The 25,761-nt window shown below is 35.9% G+C and overlaps 1 protein-coding gene across 1 annotated transcript in view; it reads right to left on the bottom strand.

Moving 5' to 3' along the window:
* SNTG1 (syntrophin gamma 1) overlaps nt 1-25,761 on the bottom strand; it is a 384,071-nt gene that overhangs the window by 344,843 nt on the left and 13,467 nt on the right. The window contains exon 2 of the mRNA XM_032296050.1: nt 21,591-21,725. Coding sequence (XP_032151941.1) covers nt 21,591-21,725 — 135 coding nt within the window. The remainder of the gene's footprint in view (nt 1-21,590; nt 21,726-25,761) is intronic.

Here is a 25,761-nt window from a genome sequence, read left to right as displayed (position 1 = left end):
CATTTCTCTGACTGCTAGTCGGTTAAGTCTCTCTCATCACATTTTTTTGGCCAATTTCCATAGGTTTGGTTTTATTTTTTTAATCTCTCATTTGTTTTATGCTTCTTTTCCATTTTCTTTATAGATTTTGTCAAACTGAGATTCATTTCATGAACTGAGCCTTAATTAATTGATTTGTTTGAAAGCTACTCTTATTCATAGTTGGCTTGAAAATACTTCCTTTGTGAATATATCCACAATGTCTCTCTGTCAGCATTCTGCTATGGCCTTTGGATGAATAGCTTTGGTCATCCTTTGGCAAGAACATTGGGGAAAAGATAAAAACGTTAATTTGAGTTAAAAAGTAAAAGTTTTGTAGTCATGTTGAGTGCCAAAAAATAAATGAGTAAATAAACTTCTGGAAAGGGGTAATTAAATTATAAAAATTCAGTGAAGCTTCAATGAAGAATTCATAACCAGAAGAAAGGAGAAGATTTTTACGGTTTTTTTTGTTTTATTTTTTGCAGTACTGAATATTTCAAATAATTGCTGTGTGGTTCCTATATACTAGGTACTGTTTTACATTCTGCAGAGGCAAAAGAGAATGAAACAGATTTAAAAATTCATCCCTGTTAGGTGCTTACAGTCTAGTGAAGACAGAATGGCAATAAGTGACTGGAAAAAAATAGTCCCAGAGTGTAGCAATGAAATTGGAATAAAAGAACATCTGTTTGAGTTGATAATATTTGTGTATAGTTTTAATTTTGGTGAGGAAACAAATCTTGCAGAGACCTGTATGAAAGGTGTTCTAGGCGTGAGTATCACGATGTACAAAGCCCCTTAGGTGAAGACGTCTGGCATACTCAGAAAATAGAAAGGCCACTGTGTCTAAAACCCAGTGAGAGATGAAGAAAGTAGTAGAAGATGAGATCAGAGAAGTAAGGACAAGAGGAGCTGTCCAACATTGGGTCTTGAGGGCCGCTTACCAGGATGGGATTACGCTGTGTGACACAGAACACCAGCATAGAAATTTGAACACAGGGATAATCTGCTCTGACGTATGTTTTAAAATATTATAGCATTTAAACCTCTGTGGGGAGAACAGACTGTTGGAAGGCGGTGGGAAAGGAGCCATGATAGAATTGGTGGGACGAATTCCGAGGCTATGGTGATGATCAAGGTGTTAGCAGCGGGGATGAAGGGAGATGAGTAGATATAGATGTATGGTTTCCGTAGACAATCATGCTCTCTGGAAAAAGGGACAGCTTTATTTTCTACTCTCTGTTTTTTATGACTATTTCCTTATCCTGACTTATTGCCCTGGCTAGCACTTCCAGTATTATGTAGAATAGCAGTAGTGTGAGCAGGCATCCTTGCCTGTTCCCAAACTGAGGAAGAAAGCATTCAGCCTTTTAGTATTAAGTATGATATTAGCTGAAGATTTCTATAAACATTCTTTGAAAATCTGCCAAAATTCCTTTCTATACCTGGTTTTCTGATAATTTTTATTTCTTATCATTAATTGATTTTATTGATTCAAATTCTAAAACAGGCTTGAATCTCTGGAATAAATACCCCACTTAGACAATAATTAAATATTTGGTAGAATTATCTGGAAATAACAACTGGGCCTTGATATTTCTTTTTTTCCTTCAATGTTTTCTCATTATAAATATATTTTCTTTTACAGTTACAGGGCAAATAAAATAATCCATTTCACATAGGGAGAGTAGTCGTGACTTGTGCTATTTAAGAAATTGGTTGATCTCAGCTAATTTATTAAACCTGTGTGTCTAGGGTTGCTCATAATATTCCCTTACTTTCTTTTTGATGCCTGTAGGGTCTGAAGTAATATCTCCTATTTTATTCCTAATATTAGTAATTTGTACCTTCAGTTAATTTTTCTTTGTCAGTCTTCCTCCTAAAGATTTGACAATTTTATTGATCTTCTCAAAAAACTGGAGTTCTTTTCATTAATTTTCTTTGCCTATTTTTTGTTTTCATTTTACTAATTTCGGTTCTTTATTATTTTCTTCATTCTTCTTCTTTTGTGTTTATTTTGCTCTTCTTTTTCTAAATCATTGGGTTGGGTGTTTATTTATTTGAGATTTCTTTGTTTTCTAATCACTGTGTCTATTTTTATTTCTTTCTCAATACTTCTGTAGCTGCATCCCACAAATATTGATATATTGAAATTTTCATTTTTATTCAGTTCAACACATTTTAATTTTTATTGATACATGTTGTTTGGCTTGTGGATTATTTAGAATTGTATTTAATAGGTTCCAAAGTGTTTGAAGAGTTTCCTTATCTCTCTGTTTTTGGTCTCTACTTTGATTCGATTATAGTCAGAGAACACACACTGTATACATTTCTGTTCTTTTAAAATGTTGATATGTACTCATTTTATGGCCCAAAATATGTTCTATCGTTATAATAAAACCAGCTTTGCAAAAACTGTATCAGTGAGAAAAGTTTGACAGCTAAAAAGACCTGAGCTAATCCATCCCCCTCTTGCCTTTGACTTTCAACATGCCTTAATTATACCTGGGCTTAGGCCAGAGCTAATTTTGGAAGATATTTAGGTTATAGTTTAAATGATAACAGCCTTTCCCCAAAACTCAGCCACCTTTGTAAAGCTAATGAGAGATCCCCTGACTGGGGGAGTGGCGGAGCCTGAGTTCTAGTGAGGTGTAGACATACACAGTTGCTAGCCGTTCATGGAAGTAACAACGCTACTGCAGAACCTGAGATTGGCCTTTTGAGATATCTTTTCATGTTTTCTTGCATGTCCAACACCTGGCTCCACCTGGCCCCATCAAACCTACTCTGCTGGCTCCACCCAGAAGCTTCAACTCCCTGTGATTTCATTTCTCAACATCACCTGATCAGCCCCACTCCTTTCCCCAATCCATCTTTGAAAAACTTCCAATCTATGAGCTTTTGGGGAGATTGATTAGAGTAATAATTCTGTCTCCTGCATGGTGTGGCTGGCCTTGTGTCGATAAAACTTTTTCTTTATTTACTGCAATACTATGGTTTTTATTTGTGTAGCAGGTAGAAAAAACCCCTCATACAGTGAATGTTCTTTTGGTATTTTAAAATATGATGTAATCTGCTGTATGTTCTATACATTTGTTCATTAGATCTGGTTGATTGATAATATTTCTGAGTCCTTCTATATTATTTATCTTTTTGTCTACTTGGTCAGTCAATTTTATGTTATCTACCTACATAGATAGATAAATAGATAGATAGATAAACTGTTGAAGGAAATTCAAGTATTTTACCCCAAAATATATTTTTTGACATATTTGAAATGGCTGCCTTCTGGCCAGCAAACAGAAGTGATCTTGTTAGCCTGTCTTTTGTGGGGAAATTTTGCATCTGTAGAGAATCTCTATTAATGTAGGCAAGCCTCTGTTTCTTATGCCTTTTCCAGGTCAAAGAGAGATTAAGAGTCTGACACTTCTAAAATTCTGAAAAGAAATGTCTAGTATCTAGAGGCTGGGTCTACACAACAAAGCCACTTTGCAAGTCAGTCTTCTTACGTTCTTCCTCCCATAGCCTGTCTTGCCATTAAAACCTGTTTTTGGACATACTCTTGAGTCTGCCCAATTAAAATTACTTTCTGTAATTTTAAGATGGTATTTAAGCTTTTATTACTTACTGGGAAGTTGTGTCTTCATTCTGAAGGCTTCCAGGTATACACATTAAATAAATATGTATGCCTCTTTTCCTGTTAATGAATATATCTCATGTCAGTGATCTTTCAGCAGACCTTTAGGGGGCCAAACGCCTATGGCCCTCACACTGTCTATTGGTGTTGTCAGAGGCATTTGAAACAGAGTAACTCAATCGTGAATAAGGGTTGGGTAAAATAAGGCTGAAACCTACTGGGCTGCATTCCTAGGAGGTGAAGACATTCTTAGTCACAGGATGAGAGAGGGGATAGGCACAAGATACAGGTCAGAAAGATCTTGCTAATAAAATAGATTGCAGAAAAAAAAAAAATTAAAAAGCCAGCTAAATCTCACTAGAGGTGAAATGGTGACGATAGTGACCTCTGGTGGTCCTCATGGCTACGCTCCACCAGCACCATGACAGTTTACACATGTCATGGCAACGTGAGGAAGTTATGCTATATTGTCTAACACGGGGTGACATGAATAATCCACCCCTTGTTTTGCATATAATACAGAAATAACCACAAATATGTGCCACTAGCAACCCCAAGGGCTGCCCTGCCTATGGAGTAACCATGCTTTTATTCATTTACTATCTTAATAAACTTGCTTTTATTTTACTCTATGGACTCACACCGAATTCTTTCTTGTGCGAGATCCAAGAGCCCTCTCATGGGGTTTGTACTGGGACTCCTTTCTGGTAACAGCGTCATCATGTTACCAGTTCAAGAGAAGTACGGAAACCTTACCTTCATTTAAATGTCCCTTTATCTCCCCCTATTTTTAATTATTATAAATATTTCCTCTATATACATTGAGGAGCACATTAGACAATGTTGTAATTTTTGCTTGTACCAACACCCATACTTTAGAAAACTTCAGGGGAAAAGGAAAATGTATTGTATTTACATGTATTTTAATTGTTTTTATTTTTTTTTCTTCCTTTTTGGTGTTTCAGGATTCCTTCTTTAATCATTTCCTCTCTCTTGAGAGAGATCTTTGTAGCTATTCCTTTAGTGAAAGTCTGTTGGCGATAAATTTTCTTATTTTCTTGTGTCTTATGACATCTTGATTTCTCCTGATTCCTGAAGAATATGTTTCACAGATACAGAATTCTGGGTTGACAGTTTTTTTTCCTTTCAGCAACTGAAAACTATTGTTTCACTTCCTTCTGGCCTTCATTGTTTCTGATGAGAACTACACTGTCATTTGTTTTCTTCCTATTGCCATTATTTATTCCCTGTTGCTTTTAAGGTTTTCTTCTTTGTTGTTAGTCCTCATAATTCGTTTGTGAAATGATTGACATAAATTTGTTTGAATTTATGCTTTTTGAGGTTTTCTCCATTCCTTGAATATGTGAGTTCATATCTTTTGGAAAATTTTGAAAAATTTCAGCCATTTTTTTAAGTAATCTGAGTCTGACCTCTTTTCCTTCTCAGGTGACTCTGCTAAAATACATGTTAGAAATTTTGTCATAGTTCCATGGGTCCCTGAGACTCTTTTATTTTTATTTTTCAGTCCAATTTCCCTGTTTTTTTCAGAATTAGTAATTTTTATTCTCTCCGGCGCAAGTTAACTGTTTCTGTTCTCTGTCCCATCCACTGTGCTGTTGAGCCCAATCACTGAATTTTTATTTCGGTTATTGTATCATTTAGTTCAATAATTTTAAATTGTTTATTGGCTAAGATATTCTATTTTCTTATTTCTCAAACTAGATATTCTATTTCTCAAACTGTGTTTGTAACTAATATATAGCAATTTTATGATGACTATTTAAAAATTCATATTATATAATTCTAATATCAGTGTCATTTCAGATTTGATATCTGTTAATTATTTCTTCTCATTCAAAGTGAGAATTTTCTTGTTTCTGCTGGTACTGGGTAGGAATTCTAGCTCCCTGCTAGGCCTCCACTGATACCACCCTGGTTGGGAGGAGCAAGAGAGACTCATTACTGCTCTCTGAGAGGTCTCAACTGACTCCATTCTTTGGCATGGCTTCTTTATCACTAGGCTGCACAGATCTGAAATTCAGACAACCAGATGGTCTCCTATGATACCACAGTGAGGCAGAGTTTGTGGGAGATTGTTGTTGATCTTGCTCCATAGAGATGAAAGCCCCTATTCCTCTTTATGACTTCTCTAATACCACCCTGGCAGACAGAGTTGGAGAACATCAGTGCAGCCTGGTGAGAGTGCAAGTCTGGGCTCTCCACTTACCATTGCCATTGGAGATAGAAGGAGGGCACATATTTGTGTTTGTGGTGCTTTGCTAGAGTAGAGCATTTTTTTGAAAGAGTTTATTATCTTGTTAAGCTGCCCAATTTTCTTCTGGAAAGCAAGGTTTTGGTTGGGCTTATTGTCATTTTCAGGTCACTGGCTTCTGTAACTGATCTGGGATATACGAGGCCAAAAGTCCCTCAGAGAACATACTTATGTGATATTCCTCAAATCCTAAAATCCCAAGCCAACCTGTCTTTCTCTCTATTCCTTACAGAGACTTATGGTATTTTTTTAAAAGATAATATTCACCGTTTTTTAACTTGTACTTAGTAAAAAGAATAGAGAAAAGCAGTTCTAGCCCTACTTTCTGGAAAAAAGAATGGATATATCCTGGAAATATTTTTGACAGAAAGCTAGCATGATTTTTTTAAACGATTGGATGTGGCTTCAATGAAGGAGTAGAGTAAGGAGAGATTCCAGGGATTCTGTCTAATGCAACTGGAAATGTGACATACCCATTTACTCTATTGAGATAGGAAACGTTGTGAAGGGAACTGATTTGGGGAATAATCAAGGGTTGAGTTTGTCTAACATGTTTAAGCTTACATTTCAGTTAAACGTGTTTAAGGTGAAAATGCCTGCTGGCCCTCCAACTGCAGGTACTCTCAATCCGGAGTGCAGGGAACGGGACAGGGTAAAATATAAATTGGAGCCTAGTCACTATTAAAGCCATGAACATTGATGACATCTGAAAGAGCAAGTGCAGAAAGTCAAAGAAAAAGAAAAACGTAATGAACTAAGCCTGTACCATTAAAGTGCCTGCAGATGGAAAGGAAGAAAAGACCCAGCAGTGCAGAGACAAAGTTGCTTAGAGATGATTGGAGGAAAAGAGGAGTGTGGGGTCCCCAAGAAGCCAGTAAGAAAAGATTTGCAGGAGAAAGGAGTGTCAGTGGTGTTGAAAAGACAAGCAAAATTAGGAATGGGAAATGTCTATTAAACTGAGCAACACTGACATAAGTATTGAACTTGAAAAGAGAAATGCCAGTGGGGTAGTGGGGGTGAATGACTGAATTTGGGGGATGATGGCAAAGAAACAATAATTTCAGTGGGTTTGCTCTGGGCGAGGAAGCAGAGAAATGCAGTAAGCTGGAAGAGAATGGTGGGCCAAGAGAGAGTTTCGGTTTGGTTTTTCTTTTGAAGGAGGGGAAATTATAATTGCTTGGTCGGAATGATCAGAATGATCACTGGTCAGAATGATCTAGTAGGAAATAAGCATTTGATGATGCAATTAGTACATTGTTGGAACAATGTCTTTGAAGATGCTTGCAAGGATGGAATTTAGTGTATGACTGGATGGTTTGATCTTAGATAGGAGAACAGACCATCTATGGTAACGGAAAGGTAGAACACATGTGAGGCCACGGGTCCAGGAAAGTAGATATAAATAGCAGTGGGGCATTGTTTTCTCAGCTTCATTTTTTTTCAGTGAAGGAGGAAGCAAGGGCATCACCTCAGAGTGCGAATGGGGATACTTGAGGAGAGAGGAGTTGATATGGCAGTGTCATCTAAGGGAGCAAGGGACTGAATGGACAAGAAAATAAAGTGTGATATAGTAGTTCCTGGAAGTGAGAAAAGCACAAACACTCTTATTTATATTTTACATCAGTCTCTTGCCGGCAATCACATAGAGTCTCCACTGTTAGGGAAGATTTAGAAGAAAAAAGAGAAAAGCATGCCATGGAATATTATAGCGAGGTGACCCTTCATAAGTACAATTCTACATTCTAAGAAAGCAAATATTGTGTCTAGAGAAAGTAAAGTACTAAGATCACATAGATGCCTTTTGACAGACTCCAAAATAGAAGGCAGGTCTCTCCTATAAACTATTAAGGCTCAGAATATATAGTCTACAGTGTAAGATAATGTGGCACGTGCTTCAGAACTGGTAGAGAAGTCAAGGAGTGTAAAAATTCCGCATGTGCTCATCACAGAGATGTTCCAACCTGTGTGTACAAGTAATTGCTTTAATCTTATTGATACCACTTAGAAATGTATATATCATAAGGTTAAAACCGAAGTTCTACATATCTTTTATGATAAATATTTTATAAGTTACAATTATGTTACCAAGTTTTTCATGGGGTTTAAAACCACCTAGAATTTCTTCTTTAAAGCACTTTTTCAAGTAAAAGTAAAAATAAGTCCTCATATACTATAGCAATTAATAGTGTCCAAAGTGCATCTGAATATGTTACTTTATGTGACATTTGAAGCAAAGACAGTGAATCCTCGTTACAGTCATTCGGGTGTTAAGCTACGGGTAGAACAGCACAAGTATCCTCTTGACTAGGGTAATGGGATCCATGACATGGAGTTTAGCAAAACTCCCACTCTATTTCGGACAGATCTTAGCGTTAAATCGCATGGACTTCAAAGTCTTCATTTATGGAAGAAAGGCAATGATACAGACAAATTAGCAAAATAATGATGTGATATAAATATAAGTAGTCATAACAAAATATCTCAAATACATTTCAAACAGTTTAAATAATCTATCTAAATTATTCTGGAAATTAAAAAGAACTAAGCATAGTCAAATGCAAGCCACAGTAACACCTCAAATTTTCAAAATTTAGCTAATCTGCAAACTCATAATAATAGTTTTGAAAGCCTTAAAGAAGAAAAATAAATCACCACTATTGTTTAATCCATGTTTCAAAATTTATGATCTCAAGTAAGAATGCCTTAAATTCCCACTCATATTCTCACTTCCTGTGCTACAACATTGATATATTGGCTATATGGATTCAAGCCCACTGTATAGGAAAGTAACGGACTTAGTGTTTTAGAGTGGAATGAAGCAGGGGCAACTACAGAACCATTCCTTGCATGTTCATGTGCATAACTATGCTTATAACCTTCATGGCAATCCAGGAATATTTAGTGTGGGAGCAAATGATCCCACAAACCACAGATTATCACTGAGTGAATGCCTAGCACAAAAACCAGTATCCATACTGATGCTTACACAAGTTTAAGTGTACGTGGTACATTTTGTTTAAGATTGCAGACTGCTTTCACAGATGAGGAGAGGAAAGGTACAATCTAAAATAATTAACATGAAGATAAAAGCATTGACATTGTAAAAATAAAACTATTAAGCTACAAAGAAATTTGGATGACCTATGTGGCTCAATATTTGAACACCTAGAATGTTCCTCATCTTACTCTCTCATTTTAATCACCTACCATTATCATGTATCTAGTCTCCTCAAAGCCTACATATATTAACAACAATCCACTTATCAAAGATAAATTTCAATCATTGCCTTCTTAATGCTCAAAAAGTTAAAAGACTTTCTTATCCTCTGGGCTTTGGTTATCCACATTTCATTTTTCAATTATTATTATTATTTTTTTAAAGCTGGCTGTCTTACCCTGTTTCCACACATGTAATAAAAATTAACAATGTGTATGATAGCAAGTATCAAGCAAAATTATATGAATTAAATTAAAAAATGTTTCAAGTTTTACATATTATACTGGAAGAGGAAGTTTTACTGCCTTGGAGAGGAGAAAAATGTATTTTTTAATTACATTTCTCTACTTGTGCTACTAAAACAACTGAGGGACTGTTTCATGGGGGAGGAAATTACAAATACATTCTTGACAAAAATGAGAAATTTTAACAAAAAAATTTTACTCCTTGATCTAGTATGTTAACATGTAGATTAGGTAAATATTTACATTGATTATGTTAGCCTTATTTTTACATTATTATCTATTTCATTTCAATTTCTAGTGTGTCCTGATTATGGACTTCCAAAACAATATAGATTTTAGCCTATTAGTTTATATTCAATCTCATTTAATTATTTCCTATTTGATTTAAATGCCTTTCTGCAGAAGCAATATAAACTTCTTAAGTATAGTCTTTGGAATACCCCTAGGCTGCTTTACACTACTGCTATTTTGAGAACTCCTTGGTTTAAAGCAATAATAATGAAACTTCTTTGCATTTAAAGAACATTTGTTCGATCACAAAAGATTTATTTTAAGGTGAGAAGTTTTGTTTTCTAATTTTATGCAGAAAGATTATTTTTCTAGCACAAATTACTCATCCCAGACAATCATTTAAAGTTTTAGGCACAGTGAATTAGAGAAAGAAACAATTATCCAGATGAGTAATTCTTTTATTGTTTTAGCAAATATTCATGATTGCAAATAAGGTTGTGGGGTTAAGATAAGCACACATGAACAGTTTAGAAGCTGAAAGGAAGAAGGGACCATCTTTATTGTTCACCTCCAGCGGTCAGGTGGGCAATGCAATCTCATTTAATTTTGTCACTGAACTATGTGTAGTAGGTGGTCTCTGTTTTTCACTCATAGGAGTCACAATTCAGAGAAAGAAAGAAGTCACACAGGTTCACAAAGATGCCAAATGGGGAGGCTGAGATTAGAAGTCAGGGCTGTACCATTTCAGAGCTGATAGCTTTTCCATGAACACCCACCTACACCCCCATCCACACACACACAGACACACACACACATACAACTAATCTTGTGTCTGACACTCCTTTGAGTCAGATATATTAAAATCCCTTTCAAAGACAACACACAATAAAATGATGAATAAAATAAAAATAATGTCAAATATGCAACCAGAGTAATAAGGAAAGAAGAAAAATGTCTCAGTTGTCAGGAATGATGACGAAGTATAAAGATTCACAGGTAAGAAGTCTATACAAGCAAGGACACAAAGACAACACTCAGGGCCACCACCAGAAGGACCCAGGCAGGAAAGGAGAGACACTGTTACCTGCACAGGAAACCCTCTTAGTGTGTCAGTATACAAACCATTCCTATCACCCAAAGGATTACAGTAAAAAACTTGCTGATCTTGAACTCAGATTTGGATGAAAGAATTAAAAACCAGTTCTACCAAAATTTTGTGAATTGGTCCACGTGAGTTTGTGATGAGTTGTCTCTGCCTGTATGACCTCATATCTCCAACTGAGAATTTATTTTAAAGAATATCTGGGTTGCTAATACCCTCTTGCACCTGGAAGAAGCGAATGTAAATTCTGTCTTCATAACACATTATAGAGCCAAATTGAGGGATACTCACAGATCGCCAAGGACCGACTGTGAGCTCACAGTGAGAAATCCCAGGGGGAAACAGAACACAGTGAGTGCGTCAGCAGCAGAATAAAGAAGAGATAAAAGAGTCAGATCTATAAAGACTACAGATCTTGCAATTGCAGATGCAGCATACAAATAGGATTGTCTAACAAGATTAATATTAATAGAAAGGAGACATCAAATGTATGCTCGTGATGTAAAATTCTATGAGGCAAATATAAAATAGGACAGAATAGAACTTCCAGAAGTGAAAAACATAATAGCCAGAATCAGAAATTCAATAAATAGTTTAAATAATAGATTCAATTTAAACCATTTATTAAGTTTCTGATTCAGGATATTATGCTTTTAACCTAAGAGAGAGATAGTGAACGGAAGGGAAGACGGGAGGAGTTGCCTATAGCAGTCCACAAAGGGCAGACAAGTGTAAAATATGAGAAAAGGGAAGAAAATTGAGAATCCTGGGAACTGATCTAACATCCATCCAAATGTGACTGGAGAAAAGAATACAGAGAATACAGAGCAGGCTTTTCAAAGACAATGGCTAAAAAATCTTCAGAATTGAAAAAATACAAAAATGTTTATGTTCCAGTCTTATGACTCCCAATCAAAGAAAATACATCTTCAGACAGATACATCAGAGTGACACAGTAGATTACCATGGGATGTGAGCCGGCACGGATTTGGAAATCTTCAACACTCAGAGAGAAGAGAGGTTTTCTACAAAGAAAACATAGATAGATGGCAGGCTTTCTCAAACACCAAAACTCAATGAGAGCTAAGGGATCAAAAAGCGACAGAATTACATCAAACTGTCAAACTTTTTTAAGGAAGAAGAAAAAAACACAAATAAACACTGTTAAATTAAACTAGCAATATCTATCAATCATCTGTCTATATCTGTCATCCTTCCATGCAGGTGTGTATGTATATATCTATCATCTATCTCTATCTATAATCTATTTCTTTGTTTTTATCATCTATTTATGTAATTGATATAGCTACTAATATATCACCTAACATATATATGTACACATATACACACATATATACATACACATGCACATATACATGTGTATATATATATATGTACATATACACATTTATATAGCTTAAGGACGGATTGATATGTAGTAAACAGATAAAGATACTTAAGGGATTATAAACACAAAGTGTGCAATAGTCTCTCTTTGTAGTGGTGGGGAGTAATGGCAAGGGGATCTCTGAGGGCTTTGGAGTTGTAGGTAAAAAAGGATTTCTTAAGCTGGTGATGGGCACATGACTGATCACATCCCTCTTGAACTTTAAACTCAAATTTAATGTTATGAAATTCATTTATAAAAATATAACATGTTTTTTGTAAGTGTGAAAAATCTGTAAAATCACAAATGTGAAGCAATATAACTAATAAGCCAGCCATCATTGTTTTAATTAACCCAGCATCATTGCTTTAAGTAGCCGGTTTTAGTTTCCATCTTGATATTGGTCTATGACAAAATTATATTTGTTCTAAATGTTCTAAGCTTTTTTGGTCTCAATTTAACTTTTATTTTATTCTGGTCTACAACTTGATTTTGCTACTTAAAGTGCTCCTTTCATTGATAGCACCCTAACCCACCAATACACTTAGCACCCCACCTTACATCCTTCCCAACTGTATCCTACAAGCAACACGTCCCAAGGCTAAATAATCTTTGATTATGGCTTGCTCTTTTATGGTTTAGTAATTGGTAATTTTGTATACACTTTTTGTCTGCTTAGAATGCTGGCTACTTACAAATGTCTTGCAAAATTACAAATATCCTGAAAAATTCTGCCTGCTATTTAAGTGGTTGGACCTTAATCACATCCTCTGGAAAGCAGTTCCTAACCTAGACCTCTGTACTCCGTGTATCACCATGTCTAAACACATCCACATTGTATCATGTGTCATGTTAATTAAGATAATATTTGTTGAGCCCCTAGCATGTGCCAGAGACTGCGTTCTGTCTTACTTGCATTCACTTTTTTAATCTTCACAATTACCCAGTGAGATAGATGCTATTATATTAATTTAGAAGTGAAAAACATAATTATCAGATTCAGAAATTCAATCATTTAAATAACAGACTCAATCTGTCAAAGAAAGAGTATGGACTGAAAAAAATGAGAGGAGTTACTTTTAGTGCCTCATAGAAAGGCAAATAGGTGCAAAATATGAGAAAAACTAAGTATTAAAGAGTTGTCAATAAATTTGCTTTGTATGTATAAAGAAAATATCATATTAAAATTATTTTAAAGGTAAAATAAACAAGACTCACGATAACAAGTGACTTTAACAATGCTAGGCTTAACAAAATATGTTAAGTTAAATATCCTTAATGTGCATCTTATAATTAACAATGGATTTCACAAAAAAAAAAAAAAATTGTAAGAATCATTACACAAGGTGCGTCTATACATCTATCAAGTCATCATGTTGTAAACCATGAATATATATATATATATATATATATTCTTTGTCAATTCAATATTTTTAAATAAAAGAAGAATGCAATCTCATTAAAATCAGCAAATGATAACATGAGCATATGATAATTATTTTTAAAAGTTTAAAAAGCAGACAATGTGTATTTTGTGCATGTGTGTGTACAGACTCTGATTTCTATTTTGACAGATTTCAGTCAGTAACTCTGTGATGTGGGGATAAAGAAAAAATGACCTTCCTATCTAAGCCCGCACACAGCATCCCTCCCAGATGATCTATTAAGAATCTATTCCTAATAAGTACACTAGTCTAGATACTTTCTCTCTCCAGATCACGTTGTTACAGATAATGAACCTCAAAAAGTCAGATCCTACGTTATGTCACACCCTTGTGGGAGCCAGTACAAATTCCAAGGTTAAAAGTAGAAATTAGTTCTCTTAATGTTATGTTCCGGAAATTGTGGTTTCACTCATGGGATTGCTAATTGCATGTTTTATCCCACCAGAAAACTGGGAGAAGTTGTTTTGTTGAATTTAAAGTCTAATGGTGCCCATTAGACTGAGGTACTGATTGTACTGATGCTATTTATCTGATACTTCTGCCATAGTTGGAATTTAAGCTCCATAATTCTTCACGGTTTTCCTACCTTTTACTAGCAACACCTTTGAAACTAGTGTCTCTATGAGGAAATAGATAGCCATCTTGTATTGATTTTACCCCCATTTCCCTTTTTAAAATATTTTGTCAATGTTTGAAATTAGCACAGGCTAAATTTAATTTTTCATCAGGGCACATTGAAGGGTATACTATCATGAGAACAGCCACAGATATCTCTGTCTTAGAGTGATCGATCATTTAGAAGGATGACAGGAAGTGAATGTTGGATTTCTGAGCACTAGAGGAAGATGATCCCTTTCTTGTATGTTAACTGAAGCTTTAACACATCTAACTGACAACTGCCATGCATCATTCTGATCAACAGTCACTCTACTATCTGCATCTAAAGATCTTGAATAATTGCTGCCTACGTTTTGTTACTATTTTAAGATGATCACAGATGAAACAGGTTTTATCTGATATGAACTCAATGCTAAAACTTCAACTGTAGAAATCTCTGAATAAATCACAGAATGTTCCTGAAAGGTAACTAATAGGCACTTGGAGAAAGCAGTATTCTGCTGACAGAAGTCACAGTAAATGCATTGGATATTTCAGTTTCAACTTTCTAGCTGTCTCTTGCAGGTGAAAATGTTGACACACTTTTCTAAATGATCAATATTTTATAGGACTTTCTGTATATAACTAGAATTAGAACCAGATGTGCTAAATATGTCAGAGTGCTTTTCCTCTGCACTGCCTCCTCAAGCCTCTCAGATGCTACCTGAGTTATATTATAAACTCCCAGACCTACGAATCAGGAAATGGTGAGCAGGTTTAAGCCCCACATGATGGGTGTTATTGTTAAGTCACCTTCGCTATGAACTCACCCTGATAAAGCCCTGGAGCCCAGCTAACAAGTTCATCAGGCTGTGGTGTTCTGGCACTGACCCTGAAACTATTAGCTGTCCACATGGTTTCCTCTCCCTAACTCCAGAGGTTTTGTGAAGCAAAGCCATTTCCCAGGGGCCCCTTCACTATCCAAATCCTGTATCCAGCCATCTCACAGAGGCTACCCTTATATATTTACCATGAATCCTCAATTCTGGTTTCTGCAACTGAGCTAAACCTTAAATATGTCCAGAAATTCAGAGCAAGTAGCTAAGAGGATCACTTGGCATGAGACCAGGGTTTTGGCCCATTTGTCAATCCTTGATTTTCAGATACCAACATTTTGCCTGACTAGAGCTTCTCCAAATGCTCAGTTCTGTGCCCCTTCCCTCAGAGTGAGCTTTTTACCTGGGCTCATATCCCAGTGCTTAGCCTCCATGGTCAGTAGGTCAATGGTGGGGCTGATGGCACTGTGTCTGGCCTTTGGTGCAGATATTCAGACATTGTCAGGCCTGACCCTAACTCCCTGTCCCAGACTTTGTCCCACTGCCATCCCTGAATCCCAGTCCACAAGGACTTTTGGAACCACTTTTGCACCATTATAACAATGAGAGAAATGTAGCATAACTGACTCCTTGGTGCTTCTAACCTCACAAGCTAACTGCCTTTAAAAAGGCTCATTTCTGTGCATAGGCCAAGAAAACTATGAGAGGAATTTACTTGATAATTTAATGGAAAAATTTAGTTCATAGTTTAAAGCAAGGATGATAAAAATCCTTTCCCAATGTTAACCTTTTCCCTATGTGGGGACTGAAACTGCCTTTGTAAAACTAATGAAAGGCCACAAGATTGTAATTATGCTAGGGAGCTGAATTTTGCTAAGATATAGACATAAATGACACCTAGGCATTGTTTCCTAAATTGCTTTTTATAATTGCTTACTGCTCAGTATTCACATAGCCAGTGGTCTGAAGATTTGTAACATCCCCAATTACCCTCTAGGTAACATCACTATTGTGAAACCTCAGCCTGGTTTTTGAGATATTTTTCAGACTTTGCATTCTAGTGGACCAGCTAATGCCACCCAGTGACTCCAACAGGATTAACTAAGTGCCTGAAGACAGTTTTGGTGGCAGTGTGATTTAGGCCTGATACAACCAGTCAGTAGAACACATTCTCTAGATGCCTGCCCACCAAACTATCCTTAAAACCTTAGTCTTCAAATTTCCAGGCAGACAGATTTGAGAAATATCTCCTGTCCTCTTTGCTTTGCTGCCTTGCCAGTATTAAGCTCTTTCTTTACTGCAGTACCTGATGTCGTATTGTATTGGCTTTTTTCTGTGCAGTGTGCAAGAAGGAATGGACTGAATTGTAACACTTTCTTTCAGCCTGAGCAAGACAGGTAAAAAGTGTCAAAGACTATTCTAGAAGCAGTCTTCAGCTAATGTAATAGATATGAAAATATAAACAACAGCTTCCTCTCTATTGTGGGGTTGTAGAAAAAAACTACGACAGTATATAATTCTCAGGATTTTTCAGCAGAGTGGAGCTTCATTTCCTCTGCTCACGAGCAAACTGCATGATAGCCATCTTGTTCTCAGTCCTCTGGCCCTGACTGTCCCATTTTCCACTCAGGCCTTCAGAGCATTGATACTAGATAACAAAATAGCATCCTTGCCTGGGGCTTTTTAGAAAAACATCTGCCTTTTCTTGGAACATTCTTTTAACCTTTCCACTCACTGAAGCAGATTGAGATTTAGCACTCTATTTGTTGTAATACTCATATATGACTTTCTGCTCTCCAAAGTTGGATGATTATCTCTGCCCTAATCTCTTACTGTATTAAACTCATCTTGTAGTTAGGTGATAAGTGGAATGACCCCTATCCAGAGAGCACATGGACTACGTTTTATGACAATACAACACAAACAATGCACTGTGAAGGGTCAAGTTTAAAGAGGGTCTTTTTTAATACAGAGGTGTCAGGGCCTTTACCAGAGGGAGGTCTTAAAAAACAGAGAAAGGGAGTTTTCCCAGAGAAAATCTGGCAATCTGAAAGTACAATGTGCTACATTCTCTATTGTAGATTGCCTTTCCCTAGATGCAGACCTAGAAGATAGGATTCCTTCCTGGGACAGGGGTCCCAGGAAGTACTTTCAGGTAAGGAAAGCAGCTTGTAGCACAGAAGAAAAAAAATTTAAAAAACACACATGATCATCTCAATTGGTTCTGAGAAAGCATTTGACAAATTTCAATATTTTCCATGATAAAATTCAACACTGTTTGAATACTCAACCAACTAATAATAGAAGAAAATGACCTCACCATTACAAAGGTTGTATATGAAAAAATCACAGCAAATATCATATTCAAAAGTGAAGCTTTTTCTTTAAGATCTTGAATAAGAAGAAAATGTCTGCTGTTACCATTTCTGTTCAGCATAATATTGTAAATCCTAGCCAGAGTAATAAGGCAGGTAAAAGAACTAATAGTCATCCAAATTTGAAATGAATAAGTGAAATTATCTCTAATCACAGGTGACACATTCTTGTATGTAGGAAACTATAAACATTCCACAATAAACCATTAGAACGAATAAATTCAGCAAAGTAGCAGAATACAAAATCAAAATTTAAAAATCCATTACATTTCTATGCACTGCCAATAAATAATCCAGAAAGGAAATTAAGGAAACAATTTCTTAAAAATATTATCAAAAATTATCAAATACTAAGTGTTTAACTTAAGCAAGGAGCTGAAAAACTCGTACACTGAAAACAACAAAACATTGCTAAAGGAACTTAGACTACACATAAATAAATGGAAAGATGCCATGTTCATCTATCGGAAAGCTTACTATTATTAAGATGTCCATTTTACTACAAGCAATCTACATATTCAGCACAATCTTTATCAAAATTGCAATGGTATTTTTTCAAGAAATAGAAAAATCCATTCTAATATTTATATGAGATCTTACAGAACCCAAATTAGTGGGTTTCAAAATTTTCTATAAAGCTACAGTAAAAATAAACAAAAGACACAACTGTGTGTTACTGGCATAAAGACAAATATATAGACCAATAAACTAGAATAGAGAGCCCACAGATAAATGTTTATGTATATGGTATATGATTTTGGACTGTATATCCAAATGCTAAAGAATGAAGTTGCACCCTTACCTAATGCCATGTACAGAAATTAACTTAAAATATAACCAAATCTACAAGTAATAGCAAAAATTATAAAACTTTAGAAGAAAATATAGGGGGAAAGATTCATGACGTTGAATTTGGCAATTATTTCTTGGAGATGGTACAAAAGGTACAACCAATAGAAGAAAAAAATTGACATTGGATTTTATTAAAATTCAAAACTTTTGTACATTAAAAATACTATTATTAAGTAAAAAGGCAACCCACAATTTGGAAGAAATTATGTGCATATCACATATCTGATAAGGGATTAATATCTAAAATACATTAAGGACTCCTGCAACCCAGCACCAAAATCAATCCAATTCAAAAATAGACAAAGGATATGAATAGACATTTATTCAAAGAAGATGCACAAGTCGAAATAAGTATATAAAATGATGCTCTACATTATTAATCAATAGGAGAATAGAAATGAAAACCACAGCGAGATTCAACCTCATACTTATTTGGATAGCTATTATCAAAACCACAGAAAACAACAGGCTTGGCATGAAGGTGGAGAAAATGGAACCCTTGTATTTTGCTTGTGGAAATGGCAAATGGTACAACTACGATGAAAAAGGGTACGGCAGTTTCTTAAGAAGTTAAACAAAGAATTATTATTTTATACAGCAATTTCACTTCTGGGTATATACAGCAAATAATCGAAAGTGATGACTCAAACATATTTGTACACCCATGTTCCTAGAAATATTTTTCAAAGAGCCAAGGTGGAAACAATGTCCACTACTGAGTGAGTAAATAAACAAAAGATGGTATAAATATAGAATAGAATATTATTCAGGCTTTGAAATGAATGAAATCCTGATATATGTTTCAACATGGATGAATCTTGACATGGCAATTGAAAGAAGCCATCCACAAAAGGTCAGATATTGTATGATTCCACCTACAAGAGTTACCCAGAATAGTCAAATGTGGAGGCAGAAAGCAGAACAGTGGTTACCAGAGGTTAAAAGGAGGAGAGCATAGAGAGTTACTATTCAGTGTGTCTGGAGTTTCAGTATGGCCTGATAAATATTCTGGCAATGAACGGTGGCGACAGTTACACGACAAAGTGAATGCACGAAATGCTACTGAACTTTATACTTAAAAATAGTTAAGATGGTACATTTTATATTATGTATATTTTACCACAATTAAAAAACAAAACTTAGCTGACCATATAAGAGTGGGTCTATTTTTGGACTCTTTATAATGTTCCATTGACTCATATGCCTGAATTTATTATAATATCACACTGTGTTTATTATTAGAATCTTATAGTAAGCTCTGAAATCAGGTAAAATAAACACTCCAACTTTGCTTATTTTATTCAAGAGTGTCCTGGTTGTAGGTCCTTATATTTCCATGTAAATTTTGGAATCAACTTGTACATATCTACGAAAATATTTTGGGGTTTTGACTGGTTTGGGGTATTTGGAAAGATGTCACAGCTTGTCAATATTTACCTTCCAAATTATGATCATGTTTTATTTCTTCATTTATTTGTTTTAATTTCCTTCAGCATACTTTTATAGTTTTCAGGATATATATCATATACTTTGTTAAATTTGTTCCTAAATGTATTGTCTTTTTGAGGTATCGTGGATTGTATTTTTATTTTATTTCTAGTTGCTTGCAGGTAATTTTAGAAACATAATTAGCTTGGGCTATTGTCCTTATTCCCAGCAACCTGGCTAAATATTTGTATTATTCTATCTTTTGTAGAATTCTTAAGGTTTTCTATGCATACCATCCTAGAATCTGTAAGTAAAGCCACTTTGCCTCTTCCTGTATAATTTTTGTTGTTTATATATAATTTTGACTTACTGTAGGAGCATAGTAAACAACATCAATTAGTGAGCCAAGATATTACCCTTGATTTCCTTTTAATCTCAGAGAGGGTGTTCAATGTTAACTCACATATTAATGAGAGGCTTTAGTTAGATGACAGTTGTCATACTAAGAAAATTCTTGTCTATTCATATCTTGCTGAAAGTATTTTGTAATGGATGTTGAATTTTGTCAAATGCTTTTTTGCTTGTTGACAATGCCATAAGATGTTTCTCCTTAATTCTATCTTCATTCTTCCCAACATCTGAGCTTTATTTATATGCACAATTATTTTTAAAAGAGAGAGTAGGTCTATGTGTATCAACTATTACTGACTGTGAAATTTAAAATCATTAATATTATTTCAATATTGAGGTACTAAATTTTACTGATTTTATTTCTGTGATCTGGCACCAGTGTGATATATTTATTCTAGAGGGTTATATGTCTCATGCCACTTCTCTATTATTAACCAAAGGGAAGGAAGGACAACCCCTTGGGAACAGTTTAATCAGCCTTGACATCCAGGCCCATGATTCAGAATGATTTAAATGGTCTGTGACAAAAGAATAGTTAACAGTCTGCAAAATGTCCATTATCTTTAGTTGGCAAAGGCCTATTGATTTAGGGCTTTGTGTGACTCCAACAGGGTATTAGTAAGAAGTGACGTGAGAACTGGAGTTCAGCATTATTCACCACCAACTAAACACTCCAAGGTAAAGCTGTTAATAAGGTGCAAATTAAATATTCATGCTAAATAGCTGCAGATGTTTGGGCAAAGCAGGGAGCAGACTACCTGGTACTGCCTATCATCTTATTCTGAGATCACATAAGGCAGCGTTGTTACAAAGATGCCTTTAAGGGTGTTATTACACAATGAATGATAAACTCCAGAACTTGTTTTATGATGATGTCTTTTTGTAGAATAAAATCTAATCTCATGGAAGGATGTCTTCACAGCTACACTGCCTAGACATGAGTAAGTATAGCACTCATAAGTAAGTTTTGCACTGTAATTTATGGCTCTTTCTGAAGCTAGATTAGCAGCAGTGTAATGTATCAATGGGTTGGAGCATTACAGAAAAGAATTTGCACTTGGGCATAATTCCATTAGGGAGGCCCACAGAATCATTCAGTCACTATCCCAGGGGAACATCATTCAGGCTGAGTTCAGTGACTTCTGTCTGAAGCCTCCTGCTTCATTGATGCTGAAGGATGGGCCCCACCCTGGCATCACCCTGGCATGCAAGATAAGACCAGGGCAGAGGACATCAACATGTACAGTTTTCAAATGTGGAATGATCAGAAAATGTGAGTGTCACTCCCATCATATGATGACAGCTAGGATTCATAGACAACAGGCTGAAGATAGACCCAAAATGTGTGTTCAGGGATCCCGGGCAAGACTGTCATACAGGGCAACTGCGTACTTAATGATGTAGGCAAAAAAATACAGGCAGAATCATCGACTAGTCGGCTGAAAGAAAAACATATTTAAAATGGTCTGTGAATAAACATTTTGATTAACAAAAAACAAACACAAAATTTTCAACAGAAGAAAAAGCTACTTACACCAGAATAGAAAGGCTCACCAGACACACATATCACATCCTGTTCCTGGATCATCAAAATATCTTTGGCTAAGTGCAGCCGGACTTTGAAAGGCTCCTGGTTACCATCCTGCAGCAAACAAATTCCTGTCTTTGTCTTCAGATTAAAAAAAAGAGAGAGAGAGAGAAATATTTACTTAGTTTATAGGTTGTAATTTTGTGGCCAATTTACAGCAAAACATGGTGAATATCATTTAAGAGGCGGTGAAAGCACACTCTCATGAGTCTGAAATTGAATATTGAATATGGGTACAAGGTGATCTCTCAGATAATTATCACGAAATTCACACAAAGATGTGTGGGGTAAGGCTTATAGTACATGCACTACATTTTTAAAATAATGAGAGTTTTGCTTAATAATTGTAATCTAAAAATTTAAACGTAATAGCTTTGTTGAGATATAATTCAGATTCCTTACAATTCAACCCTTTAAAATGTAGAATTCATGCTTTTAAATATAATCAGTGGTGTGCAACAATCACTATAATCAATTTTAGAACATTTCCATCACTTGAGAAAGAAGGCACAGGCTCCTATTTCTCCATTCCCCCTCCCACTGCCCCAGCCAACTCTAAACTCCACTACTTCAGCATTGCTAGTTACAAGCAAACATATGCATGCATGCATATACACATGCACAGACATGCATGAAAACAAAATGCATGAACAGGAACACACACACACACACACACACACACACACACACACACAAGTTTATACCTAGAAGGAAATAAGAGTAACAAGATGAAGTAAACTACCCAAATTAACACACCTAGTTAAAAACAGAGGAGTCTAGTTTAATTTTTTATTTTTTAATTTTTATTTATTTATTTTAAAGATGGGCTGGTCTTGAACTTCTGACCTCAGGTGATCCACCCACCTTGGCCTCCCAAAGTGCTAGGATTACAGGCGTGAGCTACGGCGCCCAGCCAGGTTTAAGACCAAGATTTTTTTTTTTTTTTTGAGACAGAGTCTCGCCCCATCGCCCGGCGCCAGGCTGGAGTGCTGTGGCACGATCTCGGCTCATTGCAACTTCCGCCTCCTAGGTTCAAGCAATTCTCCTGCCTCAGCCTCCCGAGTAGCTGGGACTACAGGCGCGTGCCACCACGCCCAGCTAATGTTTTTGTATTTTTAGATCCAAGATTTTTGATGCCTAATCCAATATGTTGACTTTACATACTTTGAGGAATTGTGAAAATACACTAAAGATTTCTGAATTTATACTATGTAGCTTTGAACCAGCACCTTAGTAATCACCAAAGAAATCCGTAAGTCTTGTCAGTTATCCAGAATATGCATATTAATCCCATTAATATAAATATTCTCCCTAGCAAGCACACTTAACATTCCCATTTGTCACAGACACAAAAGGTAATTCCTTTGAGGTAGAAGAAAATCTTTAGCTCTTATTCTGTACCAAAAAGTCCACAGGAATAATGACCACTTCAGAGATGACATTTTCATTTAATAATTATCTAGTCATTCTTAAGATAGTGGGAAAATGCATAGGAATATATATTTATCCTCAGAGTTAATTAATTAATTTTTTTAATTTTTAAAAATTAGCACACAGTAATTGTATGCATTCATGGTAAACAATGTGATGCATGTATATTTTGTGTAATTATCAGATCATGATAATTAGCATATACATAAACTCATACATACATGTACTTTAAACATTAATAAGGTATGTGTTGTGAGAACACTCAAAACCCTATCTTCCAGCTATTTGTGATATACAATCCATTACTGTTCCCTGCGGTCATCCTACTGTGCTCTAGGGTAACAGAGCTCATTCTTCCCATCTAACTGTAACACTGTGCCTGCTGACCAACCTCTCCCCAACTCTGACCCTTCCATGTGCCCCACTGTGTGGTAACCACGATTCTACTCTCAACTCCAACATCACTATCAGGAAAATGCAATACAAAACCACAGTGTGATACCACCTCACCCAAGTTAGAATGGTGACTAACAAAAAGGCAAAAAGTAACAGATGCTGGTGAAGATGAGGAGAAAAGCTAACTTATCACTGTTAGTGGAAAGAAGTATATCCTTTACAGAAAACAGTATGAAGTTTCCTTAAAAATTAAAAACTGACCCAGGAATTCCATTACTGGGTCTATATCCAAAGGACCTGAAATCAGTATGTCAAAGGGACACCTGTACCCCCAAGTTTACTATAGCACTATTCACAGCAGCCAAGATATGAAATCAACCTAAATGCCCATCAACACATGAATGGATAAAGAAAATGTGGTACTTATACACAAGGGAACACTACTGAACCACAAAAAGGTATGAAATTCTGTCATTTGCAACAACATAGATAAGGTTAGAGGACATTTTGCAAAGTGAAAATTGCCAGGTGGGGAAAGACAAATATCATATTATTTCACTTATATGTGAAATCTATCCTTAAATTTAAGGAGCACACTATCCCTGGCAAATGATACCAGATTTTTTCTTGGAATTTTCATGGCTATTGCTGGGAGTCTGATCCCATATTACAGAGTAGTAAAAGAATACTCTATAATATTGTTGGGAATATATTCATATACTGCAGCCTCCAAAGATAACTCTTTCTCTAAACTGCTTTTCTTCCCATGTGCTGATGCATATTAATTTGTCCTCTATTACATACTCTTATATTAGTCAAGAATTATTTTGTAAAAGTTATTAGGTCTTTTTAGGAAAAACAGAAGCTTTTTCATGAACAAGGACAGCGTTTTTTCTTCATTGATGGCACTGGAACGCAAGTGCTCATGAAACCAGGCTGACTAACCTGGACAATATTTCAAGTGGATAGATCTTGAGGGAAAAAAATCTTTTAGCACAAGCAGATTATACTTTCCCTAATATAGAACATAATTTTTCTATGTTTTTACACAAAGTCACTCATGCTTACAATGGGATATTGGAGAGGGGCCAACATGGAGTCATTCTGAGTGATAAAGCCACTCTGAAGAGTGGAAATATGAAATAATACATCAAAGCCAAGTAATCATAAATGAGCACATTTGCTGATTTTCAGTACAGTACATTCCAGGACATTTTTCCCCCAGAAGTGTAACGGAACAGCTGGTAATCACAAATAATGCTCTGTTTGAACTTCAGGATGAGAAGAGAGTTTTCCCTGAATGCATCAGAAATATACTTTTGGTACACATCAAAGAGATGCTAAGAATCATCAGGGAAAGTTGATGAAAGAAAGCTATGAGAGTGTTCCCATTTAATTTCTATATGGCCAAAGCTAACATTCACTCAAATAATGTGCAAAATGTTCACAAATTATTAGATACTTCTCTGGAGCTCAGAATACAGCCTTTGAATTTGCTCTTGGGGCCTGAACGGACAAGAATTGCCAAAAATAAAGAACGATTAGGATTTTGTTAGAATAAAACACAGAAGTATACACACACTCGCACACTCACATATGCACATTCCAATAAATAGCTGCTGGAAAAAGCAGCACACAAAGACCTAAAATAGGTTAAAATACCTTTCCGGGGGCTAGAGGTGTTACATATGTTCTAACATGGAAATTCAGCTGGTGCACATGAAAATACATTTAAAATCCCACACATTCATTAATTTTGCAATTATTGTGCCGCATTAACAGACAATCAGAGAAGAATTAAACAGCAGTCCCTGACCTCATAGTATTCGTACTTATTTTATCTTTTTTCTTGAGAAGGAGTTTCGCTCTCGTTGCCCAGGCTGGAGTTCAGTGGAGCAATCTTGGCTCACTGCAAACTCTGCCTCCCTGACTCAAGCGATTCTCCTTCCTGAGCCTCCTGACTAGATGCGATTACAGGTGCCCACCATCACACCTGGCTAATTTTTTGTATTTTTAGTAAGAGATGGGGTTTCACCACCATGTTGGCCAAGTTGGTCTTGAACTCCTGACCTCAGGTGATCCACCCGCCTCGGCCTCCCAAAGTGCTAAAATTACAGGTATCAGCCACCACAACTGACCTCATATTTATTTTGAAAGTACACATCTGGATCCGATCCAAGATGGCCGTTTAGGAACAGCTCAGGATTGCAGCTCCCAGTGAAAGCGCAGAGGGTGAGTGGACGCCGCGTTTTTATTGCCCACAGACTAGGAAATTCCCGGGCAGAGGAGC

The sequence above is a fragment of the Sapajus apella genome, unplaced genomic scaffold (genome assembly GCF_009761245.1).
Source record: "Sapajus apella isolate SASKATOON/1434 unplaced genomic scaffold, GSC_monkey_1.0 scaffold35, whole genome shotgun sequence".
NCBI classification, from domain to species: domain Eukaryota; kingdom Metazoa; phylum Chordata; class Mammalia; order Primates; family Cebidae; genus Sapajus; species Sapajus apella.
Note: the sequence above shows the minus strand (reverse complement) of the source record. Positions and strands in the feature narration are given on the sequence as shown.